Raw genomic sequence first — 18,166 nt, 5'->3', positions numbered from 1 at the left:
ACCCACAAGGGGTGGTGAAGATTTTACCTCCTCCCCGCCAGGGGACTAGTGAGGGAGCGGTTAGCCTATGAGCTGCCCTATGAAAGCTGTACCCTTTCTTCCTTTCTTCCTCCCTTCCTTCCTTCCTTCCTTCTTTTCTTTCTCTCTCTTTCTTTCTTTCTTTCTTTCTTTCTTTCTTTCTTTCTTTCTTTCTTAACGTTTTATTTATTTATTTGAGAGAGAGTACACACAGGTGGGAGGGTGCAGAAGGACAAGCAGACTCCCCACTGAGCTAGGAGCCCCACATGATCTCAGGACCCTGAGATCATGGCCTGAGCCGAAGGCTGCAGCTTAACCCACTGAGCCACCCAGGCGCCCCAACCGTGCCAGCTGTAGCCTTTCTTACAAGAATCAACCAACTCCCTGTAAGGAGGGAGGAGGGAATAAATACCCTGACTTCACCCTCCTCTAGCCTCTGCCTCCAGTGCCTTCTGTGGGTTGAACCTGACCTGAAGCCAGGAAAAACTAGTCTGGATGGTACAATTCATATGGAAAGGCAAGCAGAATAGATGCAAAATGATGTTAACGCAGAGAAGCAGCGGTGTCCAGCCGACCTCAGAAAAGAGCGGACCGGACTTGTTCATGAGCAAACTTGAGGAACCTGAGCACCCCCAGAAAGTCCCATGGGCACAGGCACTTTGCAGGGCTGGATGTAGGGAAGATGTTGAGAAGTGAGGTCACAAATATAACCTCATTTGGACCCATGAGGCCTGGGGAAACTCTCATACTCCATTCCTCCGACATTGGCCATGGAAGGAGAAGGCCCTGGTCGCAAGGGCAGCTGAAGTCCGGAAAGCTTCACATGACCGCCTGTGGTCTGTGACCTCTTCATCCCCAGCGCTCTGGCTACCAGGCAGCCTGATGGGGCAGGGGTGGGGGGGGCGTGGCTTCCGGCTTGCCCTCCGTGTCTGTAGGAGAGCAATGCAGTTATTACACTAACTGCCCTGAATCAGTGCACACTCCATGTGGGAAGGACAGTCTCCAGCGACACTGCCAGGCTTCACATGCCAGATGCAGTTTCTGGGGTCCCCTGGCCACCCATGTTTTGACCAACTGGCTACACATTTGGGGGTTCCCACTCCCCCCTGAGCATGTTGACTAGCATAATGCATGGAACTCAGAAAAGTGCTAGACTTACCACTTCGATTTTCTTATACGGGTGATAGATCAGGAGCAGCCAGACCAAGAGGCAGCACTAACATTCTGGAAGCAGGAAAGCAAACAGATGAGGGATAACAGACCAGGCTGACTTTTGAGCACGACCCCAAGACTGACTTGGAGAAAGCTAGGATGAATGTTTCATATCACGGACTTCTCAAAAGGAGGAGGCAAGAGCCCCAGGGGCTCAGGACCAGCGGTCAGGCCGTCAGTCAGTCAGGTGGGTGGGGTTAAGAGCAGAGAGCTGGGAGAAGTGTGGTTTAAGGGGTAAACATAAATATGTAAATATATGCAAATTACTTTGAACACCTAGCAAGCAGCTTTTGCACTTGGGAAGGAGTCCTGGAGTGTCTGCGTTCTAGTTCCCTTGAGGCCAGCTCTGACTCCATCCTGCTGGGTGCCTGCCCCATCTTGCCCCAGCAGAAGTTTGCAGGTTTACTCCCTTGAGAGGGTAACGGAGTGGGTCTCGGGATGGGGGGCTCAGTAACAGTGCAGTGCGGGGTGCAGCATGCAAAACAGAAGGCTAGAGGACTGATACCATTGGTTTTTACACTTAAGGACTCCCGGCCCTTCTTGCCGCTTGGGGCTTAAACACACACTCAGCCTGACCCCACCCTCCAGGCAAGAGCCTGGAAGATTCCTCTCCAGGGAGTCTGAGGAGCCCAAGGGGAAAAATCTAAAGACACAGCCAACAGCTTGGGTCCCTTGGTAAACAGCTGACCCAGCTCCACCATCCATCATGTGCCCTGGCTGATGAGCAAATGCCACTCAGATGGCCTGGAGGGCCGGGAGGGGGGACGGTAAGGGGTAAATGAAAGAACTTTGGGTAGAAGGAATGGTATAACAAATGTACAGAGACAGGCTATGGAGAGGTTTTCAAGAGAGGTGAGTAGGGCACTGGGCCAGGGAGCAGGGCAGGAAGGGGTGAGGGAAAAGTAGATGAGGTCCAAAAGGCTGCTTGGGCCCAGAAAGGCACCTAGGCCAGTGGGAATGGTGGGCCCATATCTGAGGTCAAACACCTCTTTCTTTTTTTAAAAAAATATTTTATTTATTTATTTGACACATAGAGAGATCACAAGTAGGCAAAGAGGCAGGTGCGGGGCTCAATCCCTGAGATCACAACCTGAGCCGAAGACAGAGGCTTAGCCCACTGAGCCACCCAGGTGCCCCCAAACGCCTCTTTCTGAGCTCTGTATGCTGAACAGGCTGTGCCAATCCACAGGAGATGGTGTGGCCGGCCCAGGTCTGTGCCAGCAGCTTCCCTGGGAACTAGATGGATTCGATAGATAATGAGGAGCCTGAGGAGAGTTGGTAAACAGAAGGGTGACGTCTAGAATTGAGTTAGAATGAAAGGAGAATGAATTCATGAGCCAGATACTGGGAAGGTGATGGGGGGCTGCGCCAAAGTCAACGAGGAAAGTCTCAGATGAACCTGGGTCTGTATTCTCGGGAGGAGGAGGAGGAGATGGGGGCCTAGAGAACAGAAATTGCTGGAAAAAGAGTGCGGAACTCTGGACGGGAAACAAGAACGTGGATGGAATGCAGGAGGAAATATTGAGCAAGAGAGAAAGCAGCCACCGACCTATTGGAATGCAGACAAACACCTGCCCCAGGAAAGGGGCCTTCAAACATTACGAAACTTTTTGGCCCTCTTCTCTCCTCTCACTAGTATAACACAGGAATTCAGGGAAAAGAATTCTTTCCCCTTCCCAATGTCGTGGTGTGTTCTGCTGAGAACAGTCTCATGGACGCATCAGCTAGCTACCAAGTGAGTGACAAATGGAGGATGTTGTGAAGTTGGTTCCCCAGCAAGTGTTTGTTCTTAGACACTCTTCTCCCCTCAGCCTTCTGTGCAAAGACTTCCCTGACACAGATACCAGTGTCCATCCTTGCATGAGGAGAGATAGTGAGGTCTGCTGAGCGTCCAATGAAGGAAGCAGGACCTCCTGCTCGGGAATGTTCTCCCCCAGCATGTCTGCGAACCTCGAATTTATTCCCTACTCTTTCCTCTGAATGCAGGCATGGAACATCTGAGTTACAAGTGCAAATAAAGGTCTGGGAGGAGAAACTAAAAGTTCATTACTAACCATTCACTGTTAGGTTCACTTAGCAGGGCCCCAAGGAAGGAAGAGTTTCCAGGATAAATAGTAGTAAATGCTACTCACACTTTAGAGTCAATGAAAGATTTTCACACTCATTATCTTGATTCTCAAAGCAACACTTGAGGGCCTTATACGATTATTATCTCCCTCCTACAGCTGAGGGATTCAAGACCCAGAGAGGTTAAGGGACTTGCCCAAAAATACACAGTGGTTGTTGTTGGCAGAAGTGAGACTCGCACTCAGGGCTCCCAATGTCCAGTTTGGGGCCCTCTCCTCTATGTGCACGGCAGGGAGGGGGCTGCAATGAACCAGGTGTGGGGCAGTATCCCAGGGTGAGGTGCAGCGGGGAGGATATCTGAGAGAGGATAAGACCCCGGGAGCTCCTTTGGGTACACCACCACAGACTAGGGTTGTAGCCACGGTTAGGCTCCCCTCAATTCCATGGATTGTCAAGACCTCTTCCGTCAGCTCTGGATGAGACAGAATAAACAGGAGAAGAGAAACATGGGCAATAGGCCCCAGGCCACCCATCAGTCCCAAACCTAGCCCTCCATCCTAATTCTTTGCTCCCCTGGGGGAGCCTGACCTGGAGAGCCAATCTCCAGATTTCCTAAGAGGTAAGGTTTCTGTGTAAGAGCTTGGCCCCTTTGGAGAACCCTGTCCTGACAGCATGTGACCCCCAACCCCATTTCAGCTCACAGTCCAAGGTCCCCAAAGTGCTCAGAGCTGGGAACTGACTCACCTATGGGTGAGCTCATGGTCAGTGGTAAACATGGAGGCCCTTCTTGGCATAGTGGCTGGAGGCTCTCCACAACAGACTTGCCTCCCAAGCTCGGGCCCTGGACAGATGCTCGCAGGAACTATGTCTGAAAAAAAGAGGACATGGTCATAACTCTGCATTCAAATGCCCAGATCCCAGATAAACTGCTTCTTGAGGCCAAAACTATCCTTCCCGAAGGTCCCTACGGGAGAGCCATGCACAGAGGAAAAACCCAGGAGAAGGGACAGTATATAATTCACAGGGGCTTTAACTTGACCTCAGATGCTGGAGATCAGGAAGACCTCCTTTATGTTTAAGGTCAACGTGCTCTTTGGAGCTGGACGCCTCCAGGAATTCAAAAAGCACTCTGAGCCCCACTCCCCTTCTTTTTTTTTTTTTCCCAAAGATTTTATTTATTTGACAGAGAGAGATCACAAGTAAGCAGAGAGAGAGAGAGAGGGAAGCAGGCTCCCTGCTGAGCAGAGAGCCAGATGCGGGACTCGATCCCAGAACCCAGAGATCATGACCTGAGCCAAAGGCAGCGGCTTAACCCACTAGGCCACCCAGGTGCCCCCCCACTCCCCTTCTATTCCCTCTCATGCACACAGTGTTTGCACACTTACTCAGCAGTGTATGGGCCCAATGCTGCTCATCTAAGGACCTCAGCTGGAGGACCCAGAATGAAACCGGATGACTGTTTCCCCACCCCTTTCCAGCAGGGGAAGAATAAGAGATTGGAAAGAGGCACTCTCAACTTGGGCCATACCTCCGACATACCATTTTAAAATAAATAATCATTAAAAATTAGCGGGATAGGAATTCATCTGTGACCCATTAGAACATCATCTCTCATGCTTTAATATTCTTAATGACCTAATGAATGCAATTTAATTTAACATAGCACCATGAAGGGTTTGAGTCAGGCTCAGGGGTGGGTGTTGATCATTCATTCAAAGGGGTCAGTCATGATCATTCCAAGAAGGGATCACAGTGTAGTCAAGGAAACACATACACACAACTTGTTACCACTTGGGCCAGTGCTAAGGTAGAGCTATGGGAGACAGGGGAGGCAAAGATTATTTCTGGACAAAGGGAAAAAGTTTACACAGCAGGCTCATAGAGGAAGAGATGTTTGGGTCAGGGCTTTGGGCCTTTCCTGGGAAGGATTCATGATCAAAGGAGAGAACTGAAATGCAGGTGTGTCTGAACAAAGGTAGGGGCTCTGGGAGAGCTGATGCAAGCCATGTGTCAATATTAGGTTAGGGGAGGGAAGAAATAAGCGAGTTGAGATCCAGTTTGATCTGGGGCACAGTTTAAGAAAAAAGAGATTAGGACTAGGAAGACAGGGTAAGAGAAAGAGGATTAGAAAGAGGACTTGCAATATTGACCACTTGGACATTGTTATCAGAACTGACAATTCCTCCCCCGACGGAGCAGCATCCACCTAGAGAAAGGCATTGAATCAGGGAGACCGTTCCCAGCCCGGGCAATCATGGCGGCGAGGGGGGGACCTTGGATACGTGAGCTCCCTCCTGGGTCTCAGCTAGCAACTGTACAGAACAAGGAATGCATGCCTACCATTGGTGGTGTTTGATATCCCGTCCCTCCTAGCAGGAAACAGATGGCCCCCTGAAATGGGAAGTTCAAAAAGGCTGAGTAAGGGATTGTTTATAAAGGGATGGGCACAAAATGGAGCCAAGAAATGGTAAAATGCCAGGGACTTCGAATGTCTGGAGAGGCAAGGGGATAAAACTATTCACTGTGAGAGACGGCTGCTTGACCAGACCCATAGCCTTTGACAGAGAATGGAGCCCCACCAGCTGGGGTAGCGAGACAGGCCCTGACCTCTAGCCCCTCTTCTGTGCCTCTCAGAAGAACACACACAGAGGCAGAGGGCAAGGGAGCCGGGGGAGGCAGTCTGTGGAGGTCAGCTTACAGAAGGAGCGGGGGAGGGAATGGTCCAGAAGTAGGCAACAGAGAATATCTCACACAGGTAGCAGACTGACAAATGTATTTGAATAGTTATATGTTTGTTCTAATGTGAAATAGAAGCAATGTAGCCACCTACTGAGGCCAAGAGTTTGTAGCTGTTATTTCTTAGGACAAGGCAAGAGTGGATTTTTGGTCTTAAATTGTATGTATTTATTGGTTTGAGAAGGAGACCAAATGAGTGCATGCACAAGCAGGGGGAGGGGCGGAGGTAGAGGGAGAGGGACAAGGAGACCCCTTGCTAAGCAGGGGACCCTGAGATCATGACCTGAGCCCAGGTCAGGTGTTTAACCAACTGGGTCATCCAGGCGCCCCAAGAATGGGTCTCTAAATGTGAAAAGTTAGACAGCTGGAAGAAAAATATGAAGTGAAAGTCTTGGTGGTACAAGAAAATGGCAGAAGTCACAAAGATGGCCTTTGTAGAATTGAAATTTGGGAAATTCTGGGCTGGATGATATGACTGTTTCCATTTCTGACTCTTTTTGAGTTTTTAAGTGCCTACATGTAGCTCTACTGAGTACAGAGAAAATGCTGGGGACTGTCACAGGGTATTTTCAGATCATTTCAGTTCAGCAAAATGTTATAATCATGAGTAATCATGGTGAGATGACCACAGGACTCCCCATCATTCCACTACTCTCTTAAGATTGCTCTTCTTCTTCTTGAAGGTTTAAAAACAACAACAACAATAATTTATCATAGTCTCCAGCTTGAAACAGCCCAAATGTCCAACCAGGGGATTTTATAAATCAGGGTATTTCCACACTATGCAACAATGGAAATGAACAAAGGGAAGCTGGAAGCAGCAACATAGGTGAAACTCCCAAATGCAATGTGAGCAAAACGATCCAGACACAGGGAGTCTACACTTTAGGATTTCTTTAACGCAAAGTTCAAAAACGGGCTGAACAAATCTAAGGGCTGGCAGTCAGAAGAGTGGCTACCATCACAGGAGGAAGGTGAGGGTAGTGCCCAGAAGGAGCCACAAAGCAGACTTTGGGAAGGTAGGACATGTTCTGTTTTGGGACCTGTTTTTGACACGGTCTGTTCACTTAGAGATAATTCATTGAGCTTTGCACCGATGATTTTGGAAGTTTTTGGTAGGTCTCTTACACTTCATTTAAAAAAAAAAACCACATTATTTTAAGTGTATGTAAAGTGGAAAAGCTATGATTTTTCCTTGTTGACTCTAGGGTAATGATCACAAAGGATGAGTGCCCCTCTGGGATAAGCAGACGTGGTGACATGTTTCCATGACATCCAAGGCTTGGTCACTTCTCCCATTTCTACCAACTCCCCTCTCCCACCTCCCTCAATTTCCATTGCTGGTAGAGCTCCTGCTATCTACAAACATTTCACCGGTGCCCACGGGATTGGCACAAGAGTGCCTATTGTTTTCTAAATCTGGTTGTGTCTGGTTGACCAGATGACTTACATTAGCTACTGTTGGTTTCCCTTCTGCTCCTAGGTGGTAGTAGAAGAACTCTAGACCTTATATGGTACCAGGAAAATAGGTCAGGGGCCTCCTCCCTCATTGTTACCATTTACCTCTATGTCTGGTTCTGTACATCTGTGGCTCCAGGGGCCAGAGATGCCCTCATCACACACAGGCCAGCCATGGTCTCGACCACAAGACCTCCAGTTTCTTGCCCAGTTGTGGCATTTAAGTGGTCAGTAATGGGCCATCTTCGGGCATTCCTATAGAAGGTTCTTTACCTCCTAGGACAGTTCAGGGGAACTGGGCATAGGTCTCAGCTTCTTTAGGAGGCCATCCACTAGATGCTGGGCAAGGGAAATCCAAATCCCTAGGGTATAGCAACCCTGAGGGGCTGGAGGGAGGAAAAAATACCTTCCATTCTTTGAGAACAAGACTTGGGAGAGGGAGAAGAAGGGAGCTAATTCTCACCACGTTGTCTGCCCTACCCTCTGAAAGCCAGGCAGTGTGCTTTAACTTGTGGTGTGTTCAGAGAGGATAAGACCCCCACCCGTTAAGGACTTAACAGCCTTGTTGGTGATATGAGAGCATCCCTGAGTAAAGAAGCAAAACCAAACCTGACCAGGCAAGATAATTTTTGAAGAGGCAGCAGGGCTGGGACCAGCGTTGCAGGCAGACCTTACACACTCCACCAGATCAGTGTTTCCACATCATCACTTTTACCAGTCCAGGTGTCACAAGCCCTCAGGCCCTCCATGTGAAAGTTCTGTCTCACCACACATGTTCATTTGTGATGCAATTTTCTCAAAAAAATTGAATCCATGGGTTTATTTTAAACACTGAGAACACCAAAACTGACCCAAACCTCCGATTATAGCCTCTCTGGAAAACTAAAGATCTGGCAACACGGGGAGCTCAACTCCCACATGGCAGCAGTAGATAAGAGCTGAGCAGTGACTGACCCCTTTAGATAGGGCTTTCCGGCTGCGGAATCCCTTCCTATCTGCCCGCTTCCAACTGTCTCACACCCAGCCTCCCTCACTCATGGATGACACCTGCTTGGTTTTGTTCCCAGGCATTGCATCTTATCATTTTACAACAACTACAATAACAATAAGAATAACAAGTCAATATCTTCCTCCTGCCAGGAGAATAAAGTCCAAACACCTTCAGCTGGTAAACCTTTCAAGTTCTGGCCCCAGTCAAATCTCCCATTGCCCCCCCGCTACAAATGCTTTTCTCCCAATCTTAGGGTGCTCATGAATGATTTTCATGGTGTTGTGCATTCAGCTGGTTGTTTTTCTCAGAATCAAGTTTCACCTTTTAACTCTTTCCCTTGTGCCTTTGCTTCATACTCTTCTTCTGGCATCTCAGACCTTCTGAGATCATTTTCCTTCTCTCTAATGTACATCCCTTAGATGTTTCATTACTTAGGGTATGTCCATCAATTTTTGTTGTCTGAAAATGCCTTTATTTTGCCCTCAATCTTGCATGATGACTTGCTTATTTATTTATTTTTAAAGATTTATTTATTTTAGAGAGAGAAGAGAGACAGAGGTTATGAGTGAGAATGAGCAGGGGGAGGGGGAGGGAGAGAATCCCAAGCAGATTCCCTGCTGAGTGCAGAGCCTGACTGGGAGATATGGGGCCAGATCCCAGGATCCTGAGAACCTACGACCATTTTAAAAGGTTTTTGGTCACAAAGAGGGTATGAATTCCAGCCCCAAACTTGCATAAGGACAGGCTTTTGATTAGAAATTCTCAGGGGAAACTTTTGTTTTTCTTTTGCTTCCATTCTGAACTAAAATTTGATATCTTGGGGCACCTGGAAGGCTCAGTTTGTTAAGTGTCAGCCTTCAGCTCAGGTCATGATCTCAGGAATCTGGGATCAAGCCCCGTGTTGGGCTCCCTGCTCAGTGGGGAGCTGCTTCTCCTTCTCCTTCTGCCCCTCCCCCTGCTTGTGTGCTCTCTCTCTCTTTTTCAAATAAATAAATTAAAATAAAATAGAATCAGATATCTTAAGGCAAGTAATGGTCTATGGCATGTATGCCACTGTTTCCCTTGGGGAGCAAGGTCTGACAACATCCACTAAAATTTCTGTCTTTTGAAGGTTCTGGGTATTCATAAGGATTTCCAATCTACTCTCATATCCCACTTCAGTCTGAATTTGTTTTCTATTTCTTCTATCATTTGGCTCCTGCTCACTTCTCCTGCTTCACACTTCCTCATTGTTTCTGCCTCTGAGGGATTTCCTCCCATTCCTGCCAACTCAGCCTTACTGTATGTAAAAACAGGCTTTTCATAGTTTCCCCGGCATCTTAGGGATTTTTGACAGGGTGGATTTCTCCAGAATCTACTCTTGCGTGTTTTTGGTAACAAGGCACTCACTTTTCTAACATTTTCCAGCCGTCTCCCAGAAGCCTTGTTCACCCTGTGTCCTCTTTCTAGATTGATCTTCCTCATCTTCTCCATTTGCTAAATCTTACTGTGGTGAGAATTCTGAGATGGTGCCCCCAATCTCTAGCCTCTGATGGATGCACACCGTCTCCCAATTATTCAATCGAACGCTAACTTACTGCTGCTGTGAAGACATTTTGCGGGTGTAATTAATGTCCTAAATCAGCTGATCTTAAAATAAGGGTATTACCTTCGTGAGTGGGTCTGACTTAGCCATATGGGGTTTTTAAAAGCAGAAAGTTATGTCCGATTAGTAGTAGAAGAGAAAGTCATATAGCTGTGCTCTGGCTAGCCTGGAAAAAAGCAACCATCTACCTTGCGAACTTTCTATGGAGCCATAGGGCAAGAACCCCTGGGCTGCCCTGAGGAGCCGAGGGTGGGCCTTGGCCAACAGCTTGCAAAACAACCCCAGGGACTTCATTCCTCTAATAGCAGGGAAGTAAATTGTGCCAGAACCCGGTGAACTTGAGTGAGTACCCTAAGCCCACCTGAGACCGACAGCCCTGGCCGACACCTTGATTTCTCTCATGTGAGGCCCTAGGCAGAGAATTCGGTTACACTGGACCTGGATTTAAACTGTGAGACAGTATATTTGTGCTGTTTTAATCTGCTAAATTTGTGGAGATTTTTTACACAGCAATAGAAAATGAATACAGGCCCGAACTAATATACTACCAATATACCCACCTCATCCTTCAAAGCCAGATTCAATTGTCCTTGAGCAGCTCTGAGGCAGTTCCAGCCACGACTCCCCTCCCCCACCCCAATGGCCACACCACTATGCCAGCTTGTGAATAGCCCTTCTGTTATATCTCACAGTGTTACTGGTTTCGCTTGTTCACTTTTTTTTTTTAAGATTTTTATTTATTTATTTGACAGACAGAGATCGCAAGTAGGCAGAGAGGCAGGCAGAGAGAGACAGGAGGAAGCACGCTCCCTACTGAGCAGAAAGCCCAATGCGGGGCTTGATCCCATGACCCTGAGATCACGACCTGAACCGAAGGCAGAGGCTTTAACTCACTGAGCCACCCAGGCGCCCCTGTTCATTTGTTTTAAAGTGTCTTTCTCTTCAGTTAGACCCAGTGACCTTTTGAGAAAGGACTGTGCCTTAGGTGAACTCTGGTGTTTGATGGCCTGGGTTCCAATCCTGACTTTGCTACTTCTTAGCCATGTAACCTTTGGCAGTTTATTGCATGTCCCTAAGTTTCTCAAGTCTCAACTTCCGTAGATAAGACATGGGGATAAAAGAAGACCTAATGCAAGGGGGGGTGGGTTGTGAAGATAAAATGAGATCATTTTTGTATAGCACTTAGCATCATACCTGGTCCATGTCAGGCCCTTGGGAAATGTTTGTGCAGGGAATATATAGGTGGAGGAAGGATGGAACGGTATCCTGCAGATGTGCCCGAATATGGGGCCCGCCTGCAACTTCTAGAAGGATTCAGTCTGTGTGCAACTGTTTCCTCAATCCAAGCCACCCTCTGTCAACAGACAGCCTTCCCCTGATGTTTCCCTCCTTTGTTTTACTCCTGCTTTTTCCCCGTGATTGCTCACAGGAAACATTCCTAGAAAAACCTCAAGGGATTGACTTCCTTTGTACTTTGGGGCAGCAGACAGCCTGTGTTCTGTTGGCTGCAGCTGTGCTCCAGCCCCTGGGGACCAAGGGAGGGACGGCATCTCAGGAGGAGGAGGATGGGAATAGGAGGTGTAGCTCACCAGGAGAAAAATACAAAGACAATACCTGGGTGGGAAACCTGACAACAAGGCGATGGTAGAGGGTGAGGGATGGCTGCCTCCCCCTCCCCCCTACCTCCCACACAGCCTCAGTCTCCCGCTGCTACAGCGTCCTTCCTGCCTTTCCTTCTGGCCACCTACAGGATAGTCACAACAGCATCACCCCTAACAGCTTCGAAGATGCCAGGCCCTAGGGAAGGCACAGCTTCTGTCTTGGTGTCAGATGAGAGCCATTTGGCAGGCGAAAAGAAACAGGCCATCTGGAAAAGCCTCTGAGACCTCAGTAATTGGAACCAATGACTCCCTTCAGTTTTATTTATTGTAAAAAACAACATTATAGCAACATGAAAGGACATCTCTTACAAAGGGAAAAAAGATTACTCATGATCCTACCACCCTAACACCACAACTGTTTTCTTTTTCCAAGTTCTCGTCTCATTTTTGGCCACATGATAGAAGTTTGCATATAATCTGTGTCCTATTTTTTTGTTTTCACTTAATGTGGTATCTCAAGCCTTTTCTAGTGTTGACCTACTCTTCACGTTGGTCTCTCTCTCTGTTTCTCAACTGCAAATATTCCAGCCACTTTGAGGCATAATTAATGATTCCTTAACCCTTGGGGATTCTTGCTCATCCCCTCGAATCTTTGAGGTTGGCTCTTGGCAAAGCTGTAAATGAAGGGAAGTTTGTCTTCCGGGCCTATTGGCAACCTTTACAGATCTTCCTTCCTGAGCAATTTTAGCTCAAGACGTCTCTTGCCATATCCTGATGCCAGTCTGCTCTCTAAGCCTGTGAGCTTCTCAAGGGCTATTAAAAAATAATAATATAGTTCTATTTCTTTCCTTAAAAGAGCAGTGCATGCTCATGTTTTCCAATTTGAGAAATATAAAACAGCAAAAGAAAATAAAAATCTGCTATAACTTTGCTCTGCAAGATCATATGCCACTGTTCCTTATTGTCCTCACAAGTATTTTTGGCACTTTTGACCCCAGTTGTCTGTGTTAGGTCCCTTTTTCTCCCAGTCCCTGCTCTCCTTTCCAGCTTCCTTTCAGAAGCTAACTTACATTGATGATACGATGAAAAAGCTGAATGAATAAACCCTAGAAAGTATACTATCCTGAGGCCTTAGGCCCCAATTGGGGTAAAAATATTCAAAAACAGGTACACAAAACATCAAGGGGGTGCCTGAGATTGCCTAGTTTAACCCACAGTAGACTCCACTGACTCATAAAACTGAATTGTATAGAGGCAGGATGGGCTGCAGGGCTGGTTTGATCTAGTGGCTCACAAATGTCATAAATGGTATGGTTTCTTTCTAACTTCCCTCTCTGCTTCCCTCAGCATTATTCTCTTCTAAGGTAAGTTCCTCTTATAGTCTAAAATGACTGCCTTATCAGTAGCTTCTGGGGCTACTTACTGACTAACTCCTATTGTTATGCCCCAATAACGGGTCCGTGATTAAAGGAGCGAGACTGATACAAAGCGAAGGTCAAGCAAAGCTTTATTTCGCGCCAAGCATCAAGAATCTAACCGAACGTTCGGGGCCGCACCTCTTACAAGAGAGGGCGACCCTTCTCTGTTTCACAGTCTAGCTTTTAAGGGCAAAGGCCATGCGGTTGGGCCTGGCCACGCACAGGTGACCAATGAGATTGTAACACACCCAGGAAACTCCACAGTGATGTTAGGTGACCAATTGAATTATAATTTACCCTAGTAGACATTTGAATCAGCCTATTACACCTTGATTAGGATTGGCGCCAAAAGGGTACCCAAAGGGCGGGGGCCCATACTCCTTGGTAGCTAGGGAGACAGTATGCAACCCCCTACTGATCGGATGTCTCCACCTGGCCTGACCCACCTTTGTATCTGGGCATTGTTACCCGGAGCTGGTTTCCGGACCCGCCTTTAAGTGAATTCCCTGGGGGAAGGGGAGCGAGGACAGTTCAAGGGCTAAACAAGGTTTTGTTTAACCTCAATGAAAGCCTCTTGACAGAATATAAACATAAAATAGGTCCTTACACTATCTAGCTGGAGATGAGAGCATCGCTCTCCCACCATCTCATGAATCTGAGATTTCCTCTCACTGGATCAGTCTGGTTCCTATGGCCACCCATGAATCAATCCCAGTGGTAAGGAGGATGGGATGACTCTGGGTGGTTTAGACCAGCAGGTCTCAAGCTCTAGTCTTAGGACCTGTTACACTCCTAAAAATTACTGAGGATCCCAAAGAATCTTTGTAATGGAGGTTTAATCTATTGATATTTGCCAAATTAGAAATTATATTTATTAAAATTAATAAAAGAGGGGCACCTGGGTGGCTCAATCAGTTAAGTAGCTGCCTTCAGCTCAGGTCATGATCCCAGAGTCCTGGGATCCCTGCTTGGTGGGGAATCTGCTTCTCCCTCTCCCTGTGCCTCTGCCTCCCACCCTACACCCCCCCATTCATTCTCTCTTTCACTCACTCTCTCTCTCAAGTAAATAAAATATTTTAAAAAATAAATTAAATCATCATAAAAATAATTAATTTACATGCTATAACAAGTTAATTAAGAAATAACTATGTTTTATTTATTTATTATTATTTTTTAAGATTTTATTTATTTATTTTTCAGAGAGAGTGAGCGCAGGCAGACAGAGAGGCAGGCAGAGAGGCACGCAGAGGCAGAGGGAGAAGCGGGCTCCCTGCTGAGCAAGGAGCCCGATGCGGGACTCAGGACCCTGGGATTACGACCTGAGCCGAAGGCAGCTGCTTAACCAACTGAGCCACCCAGGCGTCCCGAAATAACTACGTCTTAAAAGGCATTAATATCCCCTCCAAAATAACTACGTTTTCCAAAACAAAAAGATGGTGAGAAGAACGGCTTTTTTTTTCTTTACTTTTTAATTTGCAAGTCTCTTGAAATCTGGTTTAATAGAACACAGCTGGATTTTCATATCTCCTTCTGTATTCAATCTGTTGCAAATTGTTTTGGTTCAAGTACAGGAAGAAAATCTGCTTCACATCCGTATGTAATTGGAAAGGGGGGTATTTTAACAGCTTTTTAGGATAATTGTGGCTATTCTTCTTTGGTACTATACCAAAACTCTACAAGAGGTCATATCTTCAAGGCTTGTTGCACTGTGGAATCTGAAACCTTATCTATAAACTTTTCACACCGTTAAAAGTCCATTGTCTGCCTTGCATTTAAAATTCATTTTTAACCCATCTGTGATTTTGTAACATCAGGAATTAGCCATCTGGAAAACCCTGATTCACTGAGTAAATGCAGGTCTTCCAAGCATTGGCTCATCATCCATGATCCATTATCCCCAAATCATATATTTGTTAACATCACCATCAGTCCCATCAGAAAAGTCCTTAAATATTGAGAAGCTGTCCCATGGTGATACAAAACTCTTCCAACATTCTACATTTATTTTGAAAGCTGGAATTTTTTCATATTGGCAACTAACAGCCCATTGTTTTTCTTGGAGAGACAGGCTCACCTAATTGTCAAGAAAATGTCTACTAAATAACTGTAATTTGTCAGTTGCTTTCTCAAGTAAAAATGGTGTTCCATGACCCCCACCCCTCACAAAACCAGCTAGTACGGCTTGTAGTCACACGAGAACTTTCCCCTGGACAACCACCTTGCTTCAATACCCAGCAGGAGGGTTTTATGTGCATTTTCCACTTTGCCATATAAAATATTAAAAAGCTATGTGCTTAAGGGTTGAGATTTCAATAAATTTAGTAATATTCACTACTCCATCAAGAACATTATTAAACCAAATAGCATTTTTTTAATTAAAAAAATTTTTTTTACCATGAGTGTAGCCGTGAAAGATATTAGTGTGATATTAGTGCCCCGATGTGTGAAGGCACCAGTATTTTGCACACCTTTACCTTTGCACCATCAGTGAGAAAGGTAACTTATATCTTAGATCATAAGGAACTAATTTTGACTTCAGAGATTCCCTGAAAGGTCCTCAGGGACCCCCTAGGGCTCCACGGACCATACCTTGAGAACCTCTGACCTAGACCCATCAAAGCTCACTCACACAGTTAAGAGTGGGGCAAATTTACCTAAACCATATGTTGCATCAAAGCGGGGGAGAGGGAGTAGATACTGGGGGCAACCACAATGTCTGCTGTCGGAATGACCTAAGTAATAAACATAAGGAGCTAAAGAATTACAAAATCATGGTAGCTGTCCCAGATTTACAAACAGTCTGGCGACTTTGCTAGCCAGGGTCCTGAGCTTTTCTGAGACCAGCCACTGACCTGAAGAGATTCCAGGTAAGGCTTTGAGAGCTAGCGGCTAATCTTAATTTACAGTAGGTAGGATCTCTATCTCAATGCAGAGCACTAGCTTAGGACGACTCTGCAGCTAGGAAAAAAGATGTTTTAGGGCAGGGGCTTGTCTTGTTGCACAAGTCAGCTACTCTTCCCACCCAATGTGAAGGGGGTGAACGAGGAAGTGGGTGCAGCATAAGCTCAACAGCCATCCCATTAGGCTGGGACAGGAGGCAGTTTCAAGCTCCCTTTCTTTCTCACACCCACCTTACACCCACTCTTCCAAGCCAGGGCACCTGGATCTTTATGTCAGCCATAATGCTGTCATGGCATTTTACCAACAAGGAGTATCTATCTGGGAGAAAGGGAAAGAGAAGCTGAGGCAAAGAGAGGTAAAGAGTATCTGAGCAAGCTGTCTGGCCTTGGGCTGGTCTCCACAAGAGAAGTGGTGAGGTGTTCAGCATTCTCCCTGCAGCTGTCACTGACTGCCCCCCCAACCCCTACCCTCCCTCCCCAACAGCTGCTCTGCCTGGCCAGCCTTGGCCGCCCAATCTACAGGATTTAGATCTCTGTGACAGCTTTTCCTCCAATATATTCAAAATGCTCCCATGTCCTCACCTTAGAATGACCTAGAAACATTTTTATGGCAAAATCTCTTTGGAAAGTATGACAGCAGGGTCTCCCCACCCCCACCCTTTCCTTTTCAAGATTTCCCTTTCTGACCTTTGTTACCCAGATACCACATTTTTTTCCAGCACCCCTGCTCCCACCAGGAAAAGAACACAGACATTTCCAAATCCTGTTGGGAGCTGTGCAAACCCTTTACAAACTTGCAAAAAAGAGTGACAAAACTCTCAGTTGACTTAAATACATTTGACTCAGTGTCTAGGATCTTCCTTTTTAAACCGGAACCGGTATCACCGATACCGGTGATCACGCGATTCTATCTGTTCAACCTGAAAGGAAATTCTGAAGGCAGACCAATTTCACTGAGCTCACTGAGGAGTCAGCAAGTCCTAAAGCACAGAAATGTTGCAGGCACACTATACACGTTCCGCTGTGTTAAAGAAATAACATATCAGTGCTTTAAACTCCTTTTCATTCTTGAATTTGGGGATTCACTAATATTTATTTATGCCTTAAAAATATGTATGACATTTCCTCTCCAGAAGCAAGGGAGAGTCCTGAGGTATGGAAGGCGTCTCTCCAAGAGCACGTTCTGATCTGCTCTGCCAACAAATGGCTCAGTGATTTAGGGTAACTCACTTGTGCTCTTTGGGCCTCAATAACCTAACTGTGAGACTAGTGGGTAATCGGCACTATTTTCTTCTTCTTGGACACGTGGAACAATAGAAAGATGTTTTGCAAGTCCCCAGACACAAGCCCAGGCTGCCCTGGTGTAGTTCTCAAGGGTCTCATGGCCCCAGGAACTCTGAACCCTAGTGGGCCTGGGGTGTTGTGCTGGCAAGTGAAGCACGTGACTACGTAAAGCCCCTCCATCCACCGGCTCCGCAAGTACCAGTCCTAAGCGCAGTAAAAGCCTACAATCAGTCCAGCTGTACCTTTTGTTCCTTCATCAGCTAACCGCACGCAGACTTCCAGTGAGCGGTGGGTGCCCGACACCCTGGCTCCTCCCAGCCTACCCTCGGGGCTCTCCAGCCGCGCTGGGTGGAGGGGTCGCGCGTCCCGGGGGCGGGGCCGCCGCGGGACGCCCTCGCGAGCTCGGATTGGTCTCTCCTGTCCCCGTGACTCCAGGCCCCGCCCCACGTCCCTCCTCCGCATCCGTGCGGGGGAGCGGACGGTCCGGTGCTGAATGGGCGCGAGCGCGGCGCGGGGGACGGGCGGGGGCGCGGGGCCCGGGACTGGCGGCCGGCCGGCGCCCCCTCCCTAGCATGCGGACGAAGGCGGCGGGCGGCGCGGAGCGGCGTCCCTTGCAGCTGCGAACAGAGTCGGTGGCGGCGGCACCTGCCGGCCGAGGTAAGTGGCGCAGCCCCCTCCTCGGCGTAGCGGGGCCCGCGGGCTGGGGGCGGCTGCGGCGGCGATCAGTCCCTGCCCCTACCTTGCTGGCCCAGGCGGCTCCGCCTCGGCCCCCGCGGGCAGCGCCTAGGGCACAGCGCCCTTAGACGCGCCTCGCGGGGGCGCGGGCTGAGAATCGTGGTCTCGGGCCCCGTGGACCGGGCGGGGGGCACCGCGCCAGCTTGGACGTGGTTAGAGGC

At 47.7% G+C, this 18,166-nt stretch overlaps 1 protein-coding gene and 1 long non-coding RNA gene across 2 annotated transcripts in view; one reads left to right on the top strand and one right to left on the bottom strand.

Moving 5' to 3' along the window:
- Window positions 1-214: 214 nt before the first annotated feature.
- Window positions 215-17,648, bottom strand: LOC308348611. Its single transcript, XR_013967361.1, has 4 exons — window positions 17,513-17,648; window positions 4,042-4,165; window positions 1,178-1,242; window positions 215-947 (listed from the first exon to the last, which is right to left on the bottom strand). It is a non-coding gene; the product is annotated as an uncharacterized lncRNA (long non-coding RNA).
- A 97-nt stretch (window positions 17,649-17,745) lies between these two features.
- ST3GAL5 (ST3 beta-galactoside alpha-2,3-sialyltransferase 5) overlaps window positions 17,746-18,166 on the top strand; it is a 49,977-nt gene continuing 49,556 nt past the window's right edge. The window contains exon 1 of the mRNA XM_080814126.1: window positions 17,746-17,927. Within this exon, the coding sequence (XP_080670252.1) occupies window positions 17,843-17,927 (85 nt within the window). The 5' untranslated portion in view covers window positions 17,746-17,842. The remainder of the gene's footprint in view (window positions 17,928-18,166) is intronic.

Source organism: Martes martes (assembly GCF_963455335.1).
Source record: "Martes martes genome assembly, chromosome: 9".
In the NCBI taxonomy this organism is placed as follows: Eukaryota; Metazoa; Chordata; class Mammalia; order Carnivora; family Mustelidae; genus Martes; species Martes martes.
This window is presented reverse-complemented; position numbering and strand designations above follow the sequence as displayed.